This window comes from Muscardinus avellanarius (assembly GCF_963383645.1).
Source record: "Muscardinus avellanarius genome assembly, chromosome: 15".
In the NCBI taxonomy this organism is placed as follows: domain Eukaryota; kingdom Metazoa; phylum Chordata; class Mammalia; order Rodentia; family Gliridae; genus Muscardinus; species Muscardinus avellanarius.
The window spans coordinates 57,312,876-57,332,157 of record NC_137801.1 but is presented as its reverse complement, the minus strand read 5'-3'; the positions used below and the strand labels follow the sequence as shown (position 1 = coordinate 57,332,157).

The following is a 19,282-nucleotide window of genomic DNA, read 5'->3' as shown; positions in this document are numbered from 1 at the left end:
TGGTGAGACACACCTGTAATTCCAGTATTTGGGAAGCTGAGATAGGAGGATCATAGGTTCGAGGACAGTCTCAGTATGTAGTGAGATTCTCATCAACATAGTGAGACCTTGTTTCCAAATAAAAATAAAAATAGGGTTGGGGGTGTAGCTGAGAGGTAGAGTGTCCCTGGGTTCAATCTCCAGTACTGCCAAAAAAAAAAAAAAGTGTTTGGTATTAACCTGGAGACCATCTTTAGCAGTTTTCCTTTCTAATTACTATTCTGGAAAACAGTATCAAATAGCAGTAGTTTTTCTAATGACCTAGGGTTTGGAGATTTAATAAAAAGCCTATGCCCTTTGTTGGTTGGTTGGTTGGTTGGTTAGTTGGTTTGAAGCTAGGGACATTTTACCTCTAAGCTATATCTCCAGCCCTTTAAATTTTTTATCTTAAAACAAGGTCTTACTGTATTGCTGAGAGCCTTAAAATGTTGCTGAGCCTATTCAGGAACCTGTGATCCTCCTGTACCCATGTTCACTTTTGTGGATATTACGTTCATGAAATGACCTAAGAAGAGCTTCAAACCACAATGGGTGAGCCATGGACTGTTCCTTTATGCTTCTACAGAATTTCATGGACTCTGCAAGTCAATCCTAATGTGGTAGCTCTATCTTTTCCTTTCAAAGCCATTATCTGATGAGATACTCTTTTCCTCCATTTTACAGGAGACATTAACCAAATTCTCCTGGATCACATGGGTAGCCCTGAGAACAGAAAGCAAGTTTTAATGTTTTTTTTGTTTTGTTTTGCCAAACCACAAGCCTTTCCTGAATCTAAAGTACTGTGTCAAGATGTTTTCTGAAGGGTCCACAGGGGCTACATTTAAAACCTTCTGGTGATTGTTTGCTAACTGCTGGAATGGTTTTAATCAGACAAGAAGCCAACATTTTCAGCTTGGGTGTTGGAAGAGCTCCTAAAATGTCTCCAAACTGACTCAGGAGAAGCTGCTTAACAAAGAGGATGCATGCCTTCCTGGAGACAAACGCATCAGAATGGACATATGCTGTGGCCACAGAACAAGAACACTACAGTTTGGGAACACATTACATCCCGAAGGCAATTGAGGTTTCTAAATATCATCATTATCAGGTGACACACCTGTTGAACAAGGACCACTGCCTCAATGTACTGTTTGACAGCCTACTCTTGGAATATTCTTGGCATTTGGTAACTTCTTGTTTTGATTTAGACATTAAATGTCTCCTAAAGGCTATATGTTGAAGACTTGGTAAAAGGCAAAAGACTTACACAATCCAGAAAAAAACCAGAGTATGCGTTGAAGGCTTGGTTGCCAGGCCTTGGTGCTGTTGGGCGGGGTAGATCTTTTAGGGGAGGGGCCTATGGAAGGTAGATTACTGGGGGCATGCCTGGAAGGAGACACTGTCTCTCTCTGCTTCTTGGCCACCACGGAGCAGTCTGCTCCACCACATGCTCTCTGCCCCATGTGCCGCCCACCCCAGGCCCACAAGCGCTAGCGCCAAGCAACCAGAGACTGAAACCTCTGAAACCATGAGCCAAAGTCAAGCTTTCCTCCTTTTAAACTGATTGTCTTGGGTATTCTGTCTCAGTGATGGAAAGATAACACCCTCCTCTGTTAGGATCTAGGTTTGTTACACCACTTTTTCCTGAGGACATGTTCTGAAAGAAGCTTTACTTGATGACTCAAGTAAAATTTTCTGAGGTAAAAGACTTCATATCACTTCAGTGGACATTTCCCCCACATCCTGACTTGTGACAAGAAAGGGATGGAGCCCCCCTGTTACAAGACCTATCAGATTTAGGCTCCAGAAATGCCCAGCTCTCTCAGTAGTCCAGATCAAACCAAACCCCTCAAGTTTAGGCAGAACTAGTTCAATTACCTGAATTAGTTTTGGGAGTGTCTTACTAGAGTCTACAGGTCAGTCTCTTCCAGTTCAAGCAGGTTCCTCTAGGCCTCAGCTTAGGGCAAGGGACATTTCAGAAAGTACTACATTTGCATGGCTAAAGTATTTTCATTTTGGTAAACTCTGTATTTGCATGATGAAAATTATTCCTTCTTCCTTTTCTAAATTCTTTTTTCCCCCTTTTCTCTTTTCTAATTCTTGAATAACTTATCACATATAAATTCCTAAAAATCTCTCCCAGGAACAAACAAGCATAGGAAGGATTTCTAAAACTGACCCGATCCCAGTCCTACTAACTCCAATAAGGATAAGGCCCTAGAAGCCTACCATTTTGTGTGTGTGTGTGTGTGTGTGTGTGTGCGTGTGTGTGTGTGTGTGTGTGTGTGTGTGTTTGGTATTGGGGATGAAACCCAGGTCCTCACACATGGGTAGGTAAGTGCTATACCACTGAGTTATATCCGTAGCACTACTCCCCACTTCAAAACTTTTCTGTGTGTGGCACTGGGAATTGAACTCAGGGGCATTCTACCTGTGAGCTGCACCCCCCAGCCCTATTTTAAGTTTTAATTTGAAACAAGGTCTTGCTAAATTGCTGAAGCTGGCCTCAAACCTGTGATCCTCCTGTCTCAGCCTACCAAGTCCTGGGATTACAAGCATGTGTCACCATGCCTTGCTAAAATTTTAATACAGATTCTTTTATAAGTTCCCTTAGAGTCTTCAGGCATGCTGAAGTATATATATATGAGAGTTCTTCACTAGAACAACTGTAAAAGTGAAAGATCCTGGCAAAGAGAAGCAGGCAAAATTTGACTTTGAGGATTTAATACCAACAGGGAACAAAATTTTAAAAGTGTCAGTGGGGAGGGATGGTGAACACCTTTGTTTCCACAACTCCAGCTTTCCTTATCATCTTCAGTTAGGCTGGCTTCATCAGTGCGCTGATACTGTCTTCTACTTCTGAGAGCTTCTTCAGGGTTTGGTTGATCTTGACCTCATCAAATTCCAAACACAAAAATTCAGATTTCTGTAAAACATAAGAGGACGTTTTAGAGGAAACTTCTAATATAGCTAAGGCTGTTTATATGCATAATCATGATGATCACACTACAAAGGTCCAGGGCCCTAACCCAGCAAGCCTGGCTCAGGTCTGAATACTTAAGTGACATATTACTCTGTAAAGCAAAATTTCACAATGTACTAAATGAAATCATCTTTCTCTCTCTCTCCCATTCATATTCTCTCTCTCTCTCTCTCTCTCTCTCTCTCTCTCTCTCTCTCTCTCTCTCTCTCTCTCCCTCTCTCTCTTTTGTACTGGAGATTGAACTCAGGAACATTCTACCTCTGAGCTACATCCCCAGTCCTATTTTATTTTTTATTATGAAACAGGGTCTCACTAAGTTACAGACAGCCTCACTAAGTTGTTTGAAGCTGGCTGTGAACCTGAGATCCTCTTGTCTCAGCCTCCCAAGAACTGGGATTACAGGCATGCACCACCACACCTGGATTGAAATTATTTTTATAATCACATTTTATAAGATGTAAAGAGGCAAACAGACACCAGATGTTCTCATTATGACACATGTGAGCTCTTCTCATCTCTTATTTCATTTGATTCTATAATCATTTTTAAGGCACTCAAGTATTGCTATTTTGTAGCTAAGCACTCTGGGGCACGGAAAAATTAATCTGTTTTAAAAAGTCACAAAATGGCAGTGAGATTGTGAACTCCAGGCTCTGGCTGACTCCGAAGTCTGTACTCTCTACAGCACGCTGTCATGTAACAATCAAAGAAATGGTTATGTCAGAAATTATAACAAGCTTCTTGGGAAACATTAGCCAGTCGCCAGACAAATGAAAGATAACCAAATCTTTAAAGAGCAACAAACATTCCCCTGGTCTTTCCACTTGCTTCAAGATTTCCCTCCCCAAAGCTCTCTTGAATACATTATCTCAATCACTACATTATCTCAATCATTAATTAGGATTGATAAATCAATCCCCAGTTAGGTAGATATCAAAGAAGGTCTTTGAAGTGTGGTAGAAGAAGTAATTTTATAGAAGTACAACTCCGTAGGAATCATATAATCCAATTGCTTTGTTTTGCAGATAATGAAATTAATGCCACAAGCATACTAAATAACATACCCAATATCGCTTTGATGATGGCAGATTCACCCAGATAATGTGCTTTTCTATTTCCCTCTCTAAATACAAAAGGCAGGTATGGTTGCGCATGCCTGTAATCCCTAGAGTTGGAAGCTGAGATAGGAGTACTGCAGGTTCAAGGCCAGCCTCAGTAACAGTGAAATATTGTTTCAAAATAGTAAAATTTGGTGCATGCTTGTAATCCCAGTAGCTACGAGACTGAGACAGAAGGAACACAAGTTCAAGACCAGCCTCAGCAACTTACTGAGACACTGTTTCAAAAGTAAAAAATAAAATAGGGCTGAGGGTGCAGCTTCAGCCCCTGGGTTCAATCCTCAGTGCCACAAAAATTAATATAAAACACAGGACTGGGGAACTAGCTCAGAGTTCAATCCTCAGCACTAAAAATAAAGAACATGTGCCCCTCGTCCCAGCATGCCACTTTGGCATACGGATTACTCTGAACTGAAGGCAAGTGAGAATTGACAAATGGAGAAAAAATATTTTTTAAGAGGTTTTTTTTTTTATCTGATTAAAAGCAAAAACTTCTAAGCTATGCATGATGGCACAGATCTGTCATCCTAGTACCTGGGAGGCTAAGACAGGACTGCAGGTTCAGACCACGCTCAGAAACTTAACCAGACCCTTTTTAAAAAATAAAAAGTAGGAGCCGGGCATGGTGGCACACGCTTGTAATCCCAGCATTCTGGAGGCTGAAATAGGATGATCGCGGTTGGCAGACAGCTTCAACTACTTAGTGAGGCCCTTTGCAATTCAGTGAGACCCTGTTTCAAAATAAATAATAAAAAAAATAAGGCTATGGGTGTAGCTCAGAGATAGAATGCCCCTGGGTTCCATCCCAGTACCACAAAAATAAATAAATAAATAAATAAATAAATAAATAAATAAATAAATAAACAAACAGTAGGGCTAGGGATACAGTTTGGAGGCACAATGCCCTGGGTTCAATCCCAAGTACCAAATATACACACATTAAAGAAAAAAAGAAAAAACTTCTGTAAAATAAGGACTGCCATAAATCCATCTTCTGATGGAGTTTCATGGCAATGAAGATGGAAAGTTGTTAACAAGATGAGTCTGCACGAATTCACTCATTAACTGGGCCTAGCGGTGCACAGCTATATTAGCAACTTGGGAGGCTGAGGCAGGAGGATCACAAATTCAGAACGGACAACTCAATAAGAACCTGCCTCATAAATAAAGAAATAAAATAAAAAATAAGGGGTGAGGGATACATCTCATTGGTAGAATGTTTGCCTAGCATGCATAGCCTTTGAGTTCAATTCCCAGTATTACAAAAACAAGCAAGTAAATGAGCTTATTAAAATTCTTTGCATTAGTTTTTCTATATTATTGTCTTCCCACAGTTACTCACTTCATAATTTATTGCTCTTTGTTAAAATGGTGTGTGTGTGTATGTGTAAAGCCCTTGTGCATATAACAGTGAAAATATCAATGGCAATGTATTTTGTAAACGTTTTCTCCTGTTAATCTTTTCCCAGTTTAATTCGCAGGTTTCATACAAAGAACCTGAGGACAGAGGAAAAGTTTCCCATGCTACAGTACTATGGCACTTTCCACTCTGTCCTCAAAATGCAGGAAAAAGAGCAAGCAGCATCTTCAGAGGGAGATCACTGCCATGGCTAGGACAACCTTCAGGAGCTTATTATGGTCAAGTTCTTTTGTTGTTGCTGAACTTGGCTGTCGGCTGCACTGAGTGCTGATGGCGCTCTACCCATGCCCCAGAGGGGAACAAGGGACCTCTCGGGTGTGAGGGTCCACACAGAAGAGCAGCTTCCCCTGGATACCTGTATTTATCCAAGCACATGTGTTTGGACAGAAAATAAGTGTTGCCTCATATGAGAGTTTAGAAACTGTGAAGTTTTCATTTAGTCCAAACAAAAACCAAGTTTAAGTAAGAAAAGAATGTTAATAATGGGAGTTTCTTGTGTTTCAAGTTATAAGAGGAGTTATCACCTTTTGGAAAGAAAAGCAAATTTATGAAAAATTAGTCATTCCATTGGAAAATTTTTCAACAGAGATAGATTTCTTGCCTAGCACATGAAAAACCCAAGGTTCAATTCCTAGACAGTCAGACACACACACACACACACACACACACACTCAGATTTAAAAGTCTTTTGTTCTCTATTAAATTTTACTGAGTTCCTTAGCTTGACTTTAAACTATTTTTTAACATTTGGCCCTGGAAACAAGAGTCCAGAAATGAATAATCACCAGTGTCTCTCTCCCCTTCCTTGTTTTCTATTATTACAGTTCTTGTCTTTTTTTCTCTTCTTCTACAGTCTTCCATTGTGATCAGTTACTTGCTCTAGTAGTAAGTTTTGATTCCTTGCTTATTATTATTATTATCTTTGCTTATTATTATTCCGGGTCTCACTGAGTTGCAAAGGGCTTTGCTAAGTAGCTGATGCTGTCCACGAAGCACGATCTTCTTATTTCAGCCTCCCAAATACTGGGATTACAAGTGTGCACCACCATGCCCAGCTTTTTTTTCTTCTCCTTTATTGTTACATATTTTTAAAATTTTATTTTATTGGTGCACTACAGTCTCGCATCATAATGTGGATCATGTTAGCCGGGCATGGTGGCGCACGCTTGTAATCCCAGCATTCGGGAGGCTGAGACCAGAGGATCACGGTTCACAGACAGCTTCAGCTACTTATTGAGGCCCTCTGCAACCCAGTGAGACCCTGTTTCAAAATAAAGAATAAAAAATAGGGTTGAGGGAGTAGCTTGAAGGTAGAATGCCTCTGGGTTCCATCCTTAGTACCACCCCCAAAAAAATATATATATGTATGGCTGGGAGTGTATCTCGGAGGTAGAATGGCCCTGGGTTCCATCCCCAGTACTGCAAACAACAACAACAAACTACATATAATGTGGAGCACACCAACAATGGCATATATTCACACAGTACTTAGTGCCACCCCAATATTCCATTTTTTAGAGAGTTCCACAAGATGGAAAAAGTGAAGTTTACGTGAGTAATTTACTACCACAGCAACTCTGTAAAATGTTTTATAGAAAAATATTAGCCGGGCGTGGTGGTACATGCCGTAATCTCAGCATTCAGGAGGCTGCAACTGGAGGATCACAGTTCGCGGACAGCTCCAGCTACTTAGCAAGACCCTTCACAACTTAGTGAGACCCTATTTCAAAAGTAAAAGTACTAAAAATTAGGACTGGGGGTTTAGCTAGGAGGTGTAATGCCCTGGGTTCCACCCCCAGTACCGAAAAAAAAAAAAAAAAATTAGAGCCGGGCATGGTGCCACATGCTTGTAATCCCAGTACTTGGGATACTGAGACAGCCAGCCTCAGCTACTTAGGCCCTCTACAGCTTAGTGAGACCCTGGTTGTTGTTGTTGTTGTTGTTGTTGTTGTTGTTGTTGTTGTTGTTCAAATCTGGAGATGGAACCCAGGGGCATTCGACCTCTGGCATACATCCCCAGCCCTATTTTTTTTTCTTTATTTTGAAACCAGGCCTCACTGAGTTGCAAAGGGCCTAAGCAGCTGAAGCTGCCCTCGAACTGTGATCCTCCTGTCTCAGCCTCCCAAATGCTGGGATTACAAGCCTGAGCCACGTCTGGCTTTTATTCTTTATTTTGAAACAGGGTGTCAGCTGGGCATGGTGGTGCGCACTTGTAATCCCAGCATTCAGGAAGCTAAGACCAGAGGATCGCGGTTGGTAGACAGCCTCAACCACTTAGTGAGACCCTCTGCAACTTAGTCAGACCCTGTTTCAAAATAAAGAATAAAAAATAGGGCTGGGGGTGTAGCTTAGAGGTAGAATGTCCCCAGGTTCCATCCCCAGTACCCCCCCCAAAAAAAAAACCCCACAAAGAATAAAACATAGAGCTGGGGATGTAGAACAAAGGTAGAATGCCCATGGGTTCAATCCCCAGTACTACAAAAAAAAAAAAAAAAAGAAAAAGAAAAAAAAAAGGCCGGGCGTGGTGGTGGCACACATTTGTAATCCCAGCATTCAGGAGGCAGAGGCATAAACCAGAGGATTGCAGGTGGACAGCCTCAGCTACTTAGTGAAGCCCTTCACAACTCAGTGAGACCCTATTTAAAAAAAAAAAATTAGAGTTATTGGGAGAAACTTTGTGACTTTACATAACTACTTTTGAAAATCAAGCCTTATGATGTAACTTAAACCAGAAAGATATTGTTCCCAAATACCGATCTTCCTTCAGTGGCTAGGACTATTGCTCTCAGCCTAGGCTACATCTTTAAAACATAAGTACTCTGAATAGAAGTAATACAAACAGCGGTTAACACCTTTATATTACTTAAAGATCAGAAGATTTGGCTGGCGATACAGCTCAGTGGTAGAGGTTCTTGGTTCAATTATCAGCCCACTACTGCTACATATACAACAAATGCAAAATCAGGAGATTTGTTTTCTCACAGCAAGAATAAGTAGCTTGCCTTAAAGCACAGGGTTTACACATTAAGTGGAGTCTGGTAGTGATGGGTATATAGGTGGGGCACAAAGCATAATAGGCAAACTCCTCTCCTTACCCAATAGTCCCTAGCAGATGCACACACATATTCAAAGTGAAGTATCATCATATCTTCCCTGACCTTCTAAACATGAAATCACCAAGATAATCAGGTACCAGGAAAACCCAGGGACCCTTACAAGGGGGCCATTAGCAAGATAAGTGAGGTGAAAGCTGTTAGTTTTGTTAGTATAACAAATCCCTCAGATAATTAACTTATAAAAAGAAAAGGTTTACTTTAGTCCACAGTGTGTGTGTGTCGTGTGTGGTATACTAGGGATTGAATCCAGGGGTATTCTACTTCATAGCTTCACCCAGCCCTATTTTATTTTTATTTTGAAAACGGTCTCACTCAATTGCAAAGGGCTTCACTAAATTGCTGAGACTGGCCGTGAACTTGTGATCCTCCGGTCTCAGCCTCCCAAGTGCTGAGACTGCAGGCATGTGCCACCACACTGTGCTTAGTTCATACTTTCTAAGGTTTCAGTCCATGATTGACAGCCCCTTTGCTTTGGACTTGAGATGGCACAATGTATCATGGCAAGAGTATCTGGAGGTGGCGGAAGCCCAGTCACTTCATTGCTGGGGGTGCGGGGGGGGGGATGAAGGAAGCTGAGGGGCAGTGTCCCACTATCTTTTTCAAGGGCACACCCCCCCAATAACAAGAGGACATTTTCATTAGATCCCACTTCTTAAAGTTTCTACCACCTCCCAACAGTGCCAAGCTATAGCCTGGGCCTTTAAGGGACATTTTAGATCCAAACTACAGCATAAACCAAAGGTGAAATTTATACATACACAACCCACAACCACCTGTACCTCATCCCTACACACACACTCGAGGGCTGCTGTGCTTTCATGTCTACCTAGAGGCTCAGGTCTGTGAGCTAGCAAGGCAATAAAATTCCAAGAACACTGTCCACTCAACCTTTGTTTTAATTTCTAAAAAGAGAAAATGAGACTGTGCCAAGAACAAAACTTTAAGATTCTTTTCTTGGTTTAAGATTTCTTAGCTGGAAACAAGCTAGAAACATAATTTAGAAGAAAACTAGACACACCTATCCTGCTAGTATGTGGACAAAAAGAACATGTATTTTGGCTCGGGCAACCCTGACATGTTTCTGAAAGAAAGAAAATAGTTTTGTTCTTAGCAAGAACAAATGGTTCCATCATTGTTTAATTATATATAGCTAACAAAGACGAACATTGTTATTATTCTCCTAGAGAGTTCAAGGCAGAATGATAGATATTCTGTTTCTCATTAGAGACCAGGGTCAATAAATAATGAAAGACAGAAGTGTCACTGGTCATCATTTTACTACAGAAGGAAGAGAAGGAATGCAGTGATAAGAATTAAAAAATACACAATGATTTGGCTATGTGGTATCTCCCAAAGAGCTCCTGTGCTGGCAGTGCAATATTCAGGGCTAAAATAATTAAATCAGGGCTACTGTGATCAGTGGATAGATCCACTGTGATCTGGATGGACTCACTGAGTGGTAACTGTAGAAGGAAGTGTGGCCAGAGGTAGGTCACTGGGGACATGAACATGGGGACTATTTCTGTCCCTGGGCCCTTTCTGCTTCTCTCTGCTTCTGGCCACCATGAGTTAATCAGCTCTCTTCCACCACCCCTGCGGCCACCATGTTTCTGCCTTGGAGTCAGTTGACCATGGACTGAACCTTTGAAACTGTGAGGCACAATAAACTTCCTCCTCTACGTTGTTTTTGTTAGGCATTTTGGTCACAGTAACAACAACAACAACAACAACAACAACAACACCCTATTATACCCAGAGACTTGCCCCACTGTGTAAAGCCCCGAATCCTTAGTTCTTTGGTCACTTTCAAATCTGATTACTGTCTATTTAACAGAGTACAATGAGGATTCATTAGAGTTACTAGATTCTGTGTTGACTACATGAACACCAAGAACAAAGCCTTTACAAAGAAAAGAGATTTTAGAAACACCAGCAAAAGAAAATAAAATGTAGCCAAGTTTTATAGACCCTAAAAGCTGAATACCAATGAATCACTAGCTAATTTCTGTTTCTTTTCAAAACATCATGTGCCAGTTTATTTTACAACTTCCCATTTAGGGCAGGATTTAATGTTCAGCTGTTCAGATTCTCGTATTCTGAAATCCCCTGTTGAAAAATATCCTGGTAAAAAAAACATTTTTAGCCGGGCGTGGTGGCGCACGCTTGTAATCCCCGCGCTTGGGAGGCGGAGACAGGAGGATTGCGCAGGTTCGAAGCCAGCCATGTGTGCTGGCTTACAAGACCCTGTTTCCAAATAAAAATATAAAATAGGTCTGGGAGTGTAGCCCGGAAGTAGAAGAGCTTACAGGAACCCCAGCACCACCAAAAAAGAAAAAAATAATAATAATAAAACTATTTTTAGGTGCTCTGGTTCGCTCTGAAGGAAGTCATACTAATTTTTGGAAAAGTAGAACTAGTTACCACGTGACAATGAACAGAGTACCTGAGGAACAACTGCTGAGTAGCTGAAAGGCAAATCACATTGACAGGAGAAATTTCACTTAAGAAATGAAGTGACAAAACTCATTGCCTATTAGAGAGGGAACAATGCTGATTTTAGGTTTTAGTTTAAAGTTCAAATTGGGACTCATCATCATTCCTGATGAGGTACATTCCAGAGTCAACTCATTTGCAAACAAATTTGACAAACTAACTACAATATATTTACATGAAAGGAATAAAGAAGATTATCATCTGGCCTCCAAATCAAAGTTGTCTGAACTTACTGGAACATCATTAGTGAGGCAAGAACAAACTATGTGTTGGCACTAGCTTTCTAAGGAGTTCCTGATAACTTACAGATTAAGATAAAAACATGGTGTAATGCATCCAATAAAAATCAGGAGAGGATAACACGGCAGACTCCATGGCAGAGCAGGAAGGCAGAAGTGGTACTAACCAATTCTGGGACTAGAGATTCTATTCAACTAGAGGGAGCACCAGCCTGCTTTGCCAACAGCACCATCTTCCTAACCCAGCTTTCTCAGTGAGGTTCCTTCTTTCCTTCCTTCTCTCTCTCTCTCTCTCTCTCTCTCTCTCTCTCTCTCTCTCTCTCTCTCCCTCCCTCCCTCCCTCCCTCCCTCCCCCCCCCCTCTCTCCTTTTGCAGTACTGGGGATGGAACCCAGGGACATTCTATCTCTGAGCTACACTCCCAGCCCTATTTGTGTGTGTGTGTGGGTCTGGGGATGGAACCCAAGGGCATTCGACCTCTGAGCTACACCCCCTGCCCCACTTGGCAGAAACTATTTGGTCTTGCCCTCGCTGAACTTTATTTTGAAATGTCATTTAATCTATGGGTGTTGCCAGGATAAAAGTTGTCAGGAAGGGGATTAGAAAAGAGTACAATAGAAACTGCCCCTAATCCCCATTCCTACATCCTATTAAGTGCCTCACCTGTCATACTGTGTCCAAAGTCTAGGTGCGGGATTGGGCCACTGTTCTGTAAGAGACTAACGTGGGCCTGAGGGAAGGAGAAAGGGCTCGTAGTCATGCATGGGGTTAATCACCAGCCTCTCTGGCTCAAAGAGCTACTGTAAACTTGTGGAGGTGGTATGTAAGGAGGAGGAAGGAAAGAGGTTACATCTTTATTTTCTAGGGTTGAATTTGGATATCACTTAGGCTGCCTGGTCTTTGTTCAGTTGCAATAATCATCCCTCATATTAACTGTGCTTCGTAGTTTAGAAAACCCTCTCACATGCATGGTTTAGTCTGATCCTTTGAACAGTCTTATTAACTAGGAATAGACAAAGCTAGAAGATAATTATAAAGTGACAGAATCTGCCCCGACCCAAAGCAGATCTTTTTTGCCATATCTACCACAAAGACTGGCAGCAAATGCAATGAACTTGGTGGGATAGTACACATTTGTAATCTCAGTACTTTGGAGGCTGAGGTGGGAGGATATCAGGTTAGAGGCCAGTGTGTTGTAACTTAGCAGGACCCTGTCTCAAAATAAAAAGTGAATAGGGATAGTGGTGTAGCTCAGACATAGAGCATCCCTGGGTTCAATCCTCATTAGCACACATAAGAAGAGAAGAGAAGAGAAGGGGAGGGGAGGGGAGGGGAAGGGAAGGGAAGGGAGGGGAGGGGAGGGGAGAAGGGAGGGGAGGGGAAGGAAGGGGAGGAAAGGAGAGGAAAGAAAAAAGGGGTATTATAGACTTATCTGGTACCACTTATGGAAGAAAAGAAAGTAAGCCTCAGTTACTTATAATTGCCCACAATTCTATAAACTACAGTTTAAAAGCTCAGTCTTTGCAAAAGACAGAGCAAAGAGTCAGGTCATGACTAAGAAAGAAGTAAGATTCATACTTGGTCTTCACCATTCAAGCAGTAGACTTTGGAAGCAGTAGAGAGAAGAGAAAATTCTGGGGAAGGGATAGGAAACAGGGATTATCTCTGGACCCTTGAGAAAAATAAAATGCCACAATAAAAAGAAAAATCACGTGGAAGAAGGGAGTAGAAGAGATTGTAGGAAAAGGATGACAAATCTAAAGACATCCACAAATTCAGAAAAAGACAAAATTACACTAAAAATAACAGAGTGATAATGATAACATAAATAAGCAATGATAACTAACACTGGCTAACATATATTAAACACATAAAAATGTCAAACTTTGTATATGTATCACTTCGTGCAGGTAAGTTCATTTTATCCCATCTTAAAGAGATGCAAAGATAATGAGTAACTTGTTCAAAGCCACACAAGTAGTAAGTGGCAGAGCCAGTTTTAAATCCAAGTGTGACTGGCTTCAGAACCTGAGCACATAACCATTTCACAACACTGACTCAAATTCAGATGTGGCTAAGACACTATCATTTACTGGAACCCATAGGAAAGGAACGGAAGTGAGTGCACCAGACAGTCAAAGAAACAAAGTTCAGTGATACGGAGCCTTCTTGGGACCCACAGGAAAGAAACGGAAGTGAGCGCACCAGAAAGGCCCGAAACCAAAGTTCAGTGATAGAGGGCCTTCCTGGGACCCACAGGAAAGGAACGGAAGTAATAGCACCAGAAAGGCCCGAAACCAAAGTTCAGTGATAGGGGGCTTTACTAGGACCCACAGGAAAAGAACAGAAGTGAGCGCAACAGACAGGCCCGGAACCAAAGTTCAGTGATACGGGGCCTTCCCGGGACCCACAGGAAAGGAACGGAAGTGAGCGCAACAGACAGGCCCAGAAACAAAGTTCAGTGATACGGGGCCTTCCTGGAACCCACAGGAAAGAAACAGAAGTTAGCGCAAGAGACAAGCCCGGAACCAACATCCAGTGATTGGGGCCCTTCCAGGGACCCACAGGAAAAGAATGAAAGTGAGCGCACCAGACAGGCCCGGAACCAAAGTTCAGTGATAGGGGTCCTTCCCAGAACCACAGGAAAACAACAAAAGTGAGCGCAACAGAAAGGCCCGGAATCAAAGTCCAGTGATACGGGGCCTTCCCGGGACCCACAGGAAAGGAACGGAAGTAAGCGCACCATACAGGCCCGGAACCAAAGTTCAGTGATAGGGGGCCTTCTCGGGACCCACACAAAAGGAATGGAAGTGAGCTCACCAGAAAGGCCCAGAACCAACGGCCAGTTATACGGGGCCTTCCTGGGACCCCAGAAAAGGAATGGAAGTGAGCGCACCAGGAAAGTCTGGAACCAACATCCAGTGATACAGGGCCTTCCGGGCACCGACAGGTAAGGAACAGAAGTGAGTGCACCAGACAGGCCTGGAACCAAAGTCCAGTCATATGGGGCCTCCCTGGGACCCACAGGAAAGGAACGGAAGTGAGCGCACTAGAAAGGCCCGGAACCAAAGTCCAGTGATACGGGGCCTTCCCGGGACCCACAGGAAAGGAACGGAAGTGAGCGCAAGAGACAGGCCTGGAATAAAAATTCAGTGATAGGAGGCCTTCCCAGGACCCACAGGAAAGGAATGGAATTGAGCGCACCAGAAAGGCCCGGAACCAAAGTTCAGTGATAGGGGGCCTCCCTGGGACCCACAGGAAAGGAACGGAAGTTAGTGCACCAGACAGGCACGGAACCAAAATTCAGTGATACGGGGCCTTCCCGGGACCCACAGGAAAGGAACGGAAGTGAGCACACCAGAAAGGCCCGGAACCAAAGTTCAGTGATAGGGGGCTGTTCAGGACCCACAGGAAAGGAATGGAAGTGAGCGCACCAGAAAGGCCCGGAACCAAAGTTCAGTGATAGGGGGCCGTTCAGGACCCACAGGAAAGGAACAGAAGTGAGCACACCAGAAAGGCCTAGAACCAAAGTCCAGTGATAGGGGCCTTCCCGGGACCCACACGAAAGGAAGGGAAGTGAGCACACCAGAAAAACACGGAACCAATGTCCAGTGATAGGGGGCCTTCCTGGGACCCACAGGAAAGGAACGGAAGTGAGCGCACCAGAAAGGCCTGGAACCAAAGTCCAGTGATAAGGGGCTTTCCCGGGACCCACAGGAAAGGAACGGAAGTGAGCGCACCAGAAAGGCCCGGAACCAAAGTCCAGTGATAAGGGGCCTACCCGGGACCCACAGGAAAGGAAATGAAGTGAGCACACAATACAGGCCCAGAACCAAAGTTCAGTGATACGGGGCCTGCCCGGGCCCCACAGGAAAGGAACGGAAGTGAGCGCACAAGAAAGGCCCGGAACCAAAATTCAGTGATACAGGGCCTTCCCGGGACCCACAGAAAAGGAACGGAAGTGAGCGCACCAGACAGGCCCGGAACAAAAATTCAGTAATAGGGGCCCTTTCCGGGACCCCATGAAAGGAACAAAAGTGAGCGTACCAGAAAGGCCCGGAACCAAAGTTCAGTGATAGGGGGCCTTCCCAGGACCCACAGGAAAGGAACGGAAGTGAGCGCACCAGAAAGGCCTGGAACCAAAGTCCAGTGATAAGGGGCTTTCCTGGGTCCCACAGGAATGGAACGGAAGTGAGCACACCAGAAAGGCCTGGAACCAAAGTCCAGTGATAAGGGGCTTTCCCGGGACCCACAGGAAAGGAATGGAATTGAGTGCACAATACAGGCCCGGAACCAAAGTTCAGTGATACGGGGCCTTCTCGGGACCCACAGGAAAGGAAATGAAGTGAGAGCAACAGAAAAGCCCGGAACCAACTTCCAGTGATATGGGGCCTTCCCGGGACCAACAGGAAAGGAACGGAAGTGAGCGCAACAGAAAGACCCGGAACCAAATTCCACTGATACGGGGTCTTCTCAGGACCCACAGGAAAGAAACGGAAGTGAGCGCACCAGAAAGGCCCGGAACCAACGTCCAGTGATACAGGGCCTTCCCGGGACCCACAGGAAAAGAACGGAAGTGAGTGCTCCAGATAGGCCCGGAACCAAAGTCCAGTGATACGGGGCCCTCCCGGGACCCACAAGAAAGGAACGGAAGTGAGCGCACTAGAATGGCCCAGAACCAAAGTCCAGTGATATGTGGCCTTCCCGGGAACCACAGGAAAGGTACGGAAGTGAGCGCAACAGAAAGACCTGAAACCAAATTCCAGTGATACTGGGACCTTCCGGGGACCCACAGGAAAGGAACGGAAGTGAGTGCACCAGAAAGGCCCAGAACCAAAGTCCAGTGATAGGGGGCCTTCCCGGACCCAGAGGAAAGGAACGGAAGTGGGCACAACAGAAAGGCCCGGAACCAAAGTCCAGTGAGTGGGGGCTTCCGGGGACCCACAGGAAAGGAACAGAAGTGAGCGCACCAGACAGGCCCAGAACCAAAGTCCAGTTATACGGGGGCTTTTCCGAGACCCACAGGAAAGGAACAGAAGTGAGCGCACCAGAAATGCCCGGAACCAAAGTCCAGTGATAGGGGTCCTTCCTGGGACCCACAGGAAAGGAACGAAAGTGAGTGCACCAGAAAGGCCCGGAACCAAAGTCCAGTGATAGGGGGCCTTCCCGGGACCCACAGGAAAAAAAACGGAAGTGAGCGCACCAGACAGGCCCGGAACCAACTTCCTGTGATAGGGGGCCTTCCGGGGATCCACAGGAAAGGAACGGAAGTGAGTGCAACAGAAAGGCCCGGAACCAAAGTCCAGTGATAGGGGACCTTCCTGGGACCCACAGGAAAGGAATGGAAGTGATCTCACCAGACAGGCCCGGAACCAACGTCCAGTGATAGGGGGCCTTTCGGGACCCACAGGAAAGGAATGGAAGTGAGTGCACTAGAATGGCCCGGAACCAACGTCCAGTGATATAGTGCCTTCCTGGGACCCACAAGAAAGGAACGGAAGTGAGCGCACCAGACAGCCCCGGAACCAACGTCCAGTGATAAGGTGCCTTCTTGGGACCCACAGGAAAGGAACCGAAGTGAGCGAACCAGAAAGGTTTGGAACCAATGTCCAGTGATACAGGGCCTTTCCGGGAGCCACAGGAAAGGAACGGATGTGAGCCCACCAAACAGGCCCGGAACCAAAGTCCAGTGATAGGGGGCCTTCCCAGGACCCACGGGAAAGGAACGGAAGTGAGCGCACCAGACAGGCCCGGAACCAAAGTCCAGTGATAGGGGGCCTTCCCAGGACCCACAGGAAAGGAACGGAAGTGAGCGCACCAGACAGGCCCGGAACCCAAGTTCAGTGATACGGGGCCTTCCTGGGACACACAGGAAACGAACTGAAGTGAGCGCAACAGAAAGGCCCGGAACCAAAGTCCAGTGATAGGGGGCCTTCCCAGGACCCACAGGAAAGGAATGGAAGTGAGCGCAACAGAAAGGCCCAGGCTGTTTTTATGTTATAAATTTGTTACCTACTTTAATAGATGCTTATATTAAATTAGATGCCAATCCTATTATCCCTTAATGATACAAATACAACGTCTGCTTGAACATCGTCGATATCCAATATATATTCAGCATCTTAGGGGACATCATAACCTACCCGGGTTACTATCCAATGGAAATGCCATGGCTGACCAACTGGCCTCCACAAAAGTTCAAGCCCTATCTGTAGAAGAGGCCATGGATTTTCATCGATTAACCCATGTAAATTGGAGGGGATTAAAACACAAATATCTTCTAATCCCTACTAAGGATTTAAAAAGAATTGTTCGCACTTATAAATCATGTCAACCCTTCTTGCAAATACCCCTGTTCAATTGCCTTGACTTAACCCGAGAGACCTATGCCCCAATGGATTATGGCAAGTGGATGTAACTCATTTTCAACCATTTCGAAAACTCAAGTATATTTTTGTTTCCATAGATACCTATTCCAGGGCTGCTTGGGCCTCAGCTCATTCGGGTGAAAAGACAAAACATGCTACAAGTCATTTTCGTCAATTTTTTGCTATTCTTGGTATTCCTGAACAAATCAAAACTGATAATGGCCCTTGTTTTATTAGTCAACATTTTGCCTCTTTCCTACAATTATGGAAAATTATTCACACTATGGGCATTCCATATAACCCAAAAGGACAAGCTTTAATAGAAAAATATAATCATGTCTTAAAAGTTCAATTACAAAAACATAAGGGGGAGTTGCTACCCCCACATGATCAATTAAGAAAAGCATTATTAACCCTAAATATTTTAAATTTTTCAAAAGACTCCAACCTGTCCCCTTTTCATAGGCATTGGACCACAGAGATTCCCTTTTCCTCCATCAAAGTAAAATGGAGAAATCCCCTGACAAGAATGTGGATGGTCCCAGATCCCCTCATAACTGCAGGAAGGAGTTTTAGATGTGTCTTTCCCTATGATGATAAAAGACCACTTTGGATCCCAGCCGTTCATAGTCTTTGCTATGAAGTTGTCCAGCAATGCACCCATACGGATGGAAAGGTTTACTGGACAGCAGTGAGGAATCGGCGTAAATCTCCGGAAGGGAGCGGGTTTATTTTTTATTCATTTATTTATTTTTATTGGTGCATTGTAATCATGTATCACATTGGAATACAAGATTTGAGAGGATATACAAGCACACATCATCCAATTAGCCCTCATCCGGCCCCCATCCCATTTCCTCCCCCTCCCTAGATCCCATACTTGTTTGGTGATTAACTTTGATACATTTGTTTATATACCTCCTGCGTTTTAAAGGGGCTCCATCCTCCCCTATTCCATACCCTCTGATTGGTCACCTTAGTTGCTTCACTATAGGGCCCTTTCTATAGCTCGATCTCTTCCTGTTGCCCCTTTCCTCCTAGTTTTTGGTGATTAGGGGAAGCATCTGATTTATATTTTCTGTGATATTTCTCTGTGCCTGCCACGTTGCAAGTACCGATCCCACTCTTGAAGGCCCCAATAGTGGCCTGGCTACCTGGTGGACTGATCCAGACCTCGCTGGCTCAAGCAGTGGCCTTGCCTCATGGGAGGCCCTGATTCTGATCTCACTGGCCCCGACACCGGCCTAACCCTTCAGCTGGCTCCGATCCCGGCCTCACTGGCCCCAGCACCGGCCTCACCTCAAGGCAGGGTCCAATACTGGCCTTGGCGGCCTCAGTAGCAGACTTGCCTCACGGAAGGCTTCAATGTCGGCCACTGGTCCCGGCACCGGCCTAACCCCTCAGCAGGCTCTGATCCCGGCCTCGGAGGCCCCAGCTCCGGCTTTGCCTCACGGCAGGCTCCGATCCCGGCCTCGCTGGCCCCGGCATCAGCCTAACCCCTCGGCAGGTTCCGATCCTGGCCTCGGAG

General features: G+C 44.6%; 1 protein-coding gene across 1 annotated transcript in view; it reads right to left on the bottom strand.

The window, feature by feature from the left end:
* Positions 1–2,836: 2,836 nt before the first annotated feature.
* COMMD1 (copper metabolism domain containing 1) overlaps positions 2,837–19,282 on the bottom strand; it is a gene marked incomplete at both ends in the record, with an annotated part of 133,122 nt that continues 116,676 nt past the window's right edge. The window contains one exon of the mRNA XM_080711873.1: positions 2,837–2,944. Within this exon, the coding sequence (XP_080567999.1) occupies positions 2,837–2,944 (108 nt within the window). The remainder of the gene's footprint in view (positions 2,945–19,282) is intronic.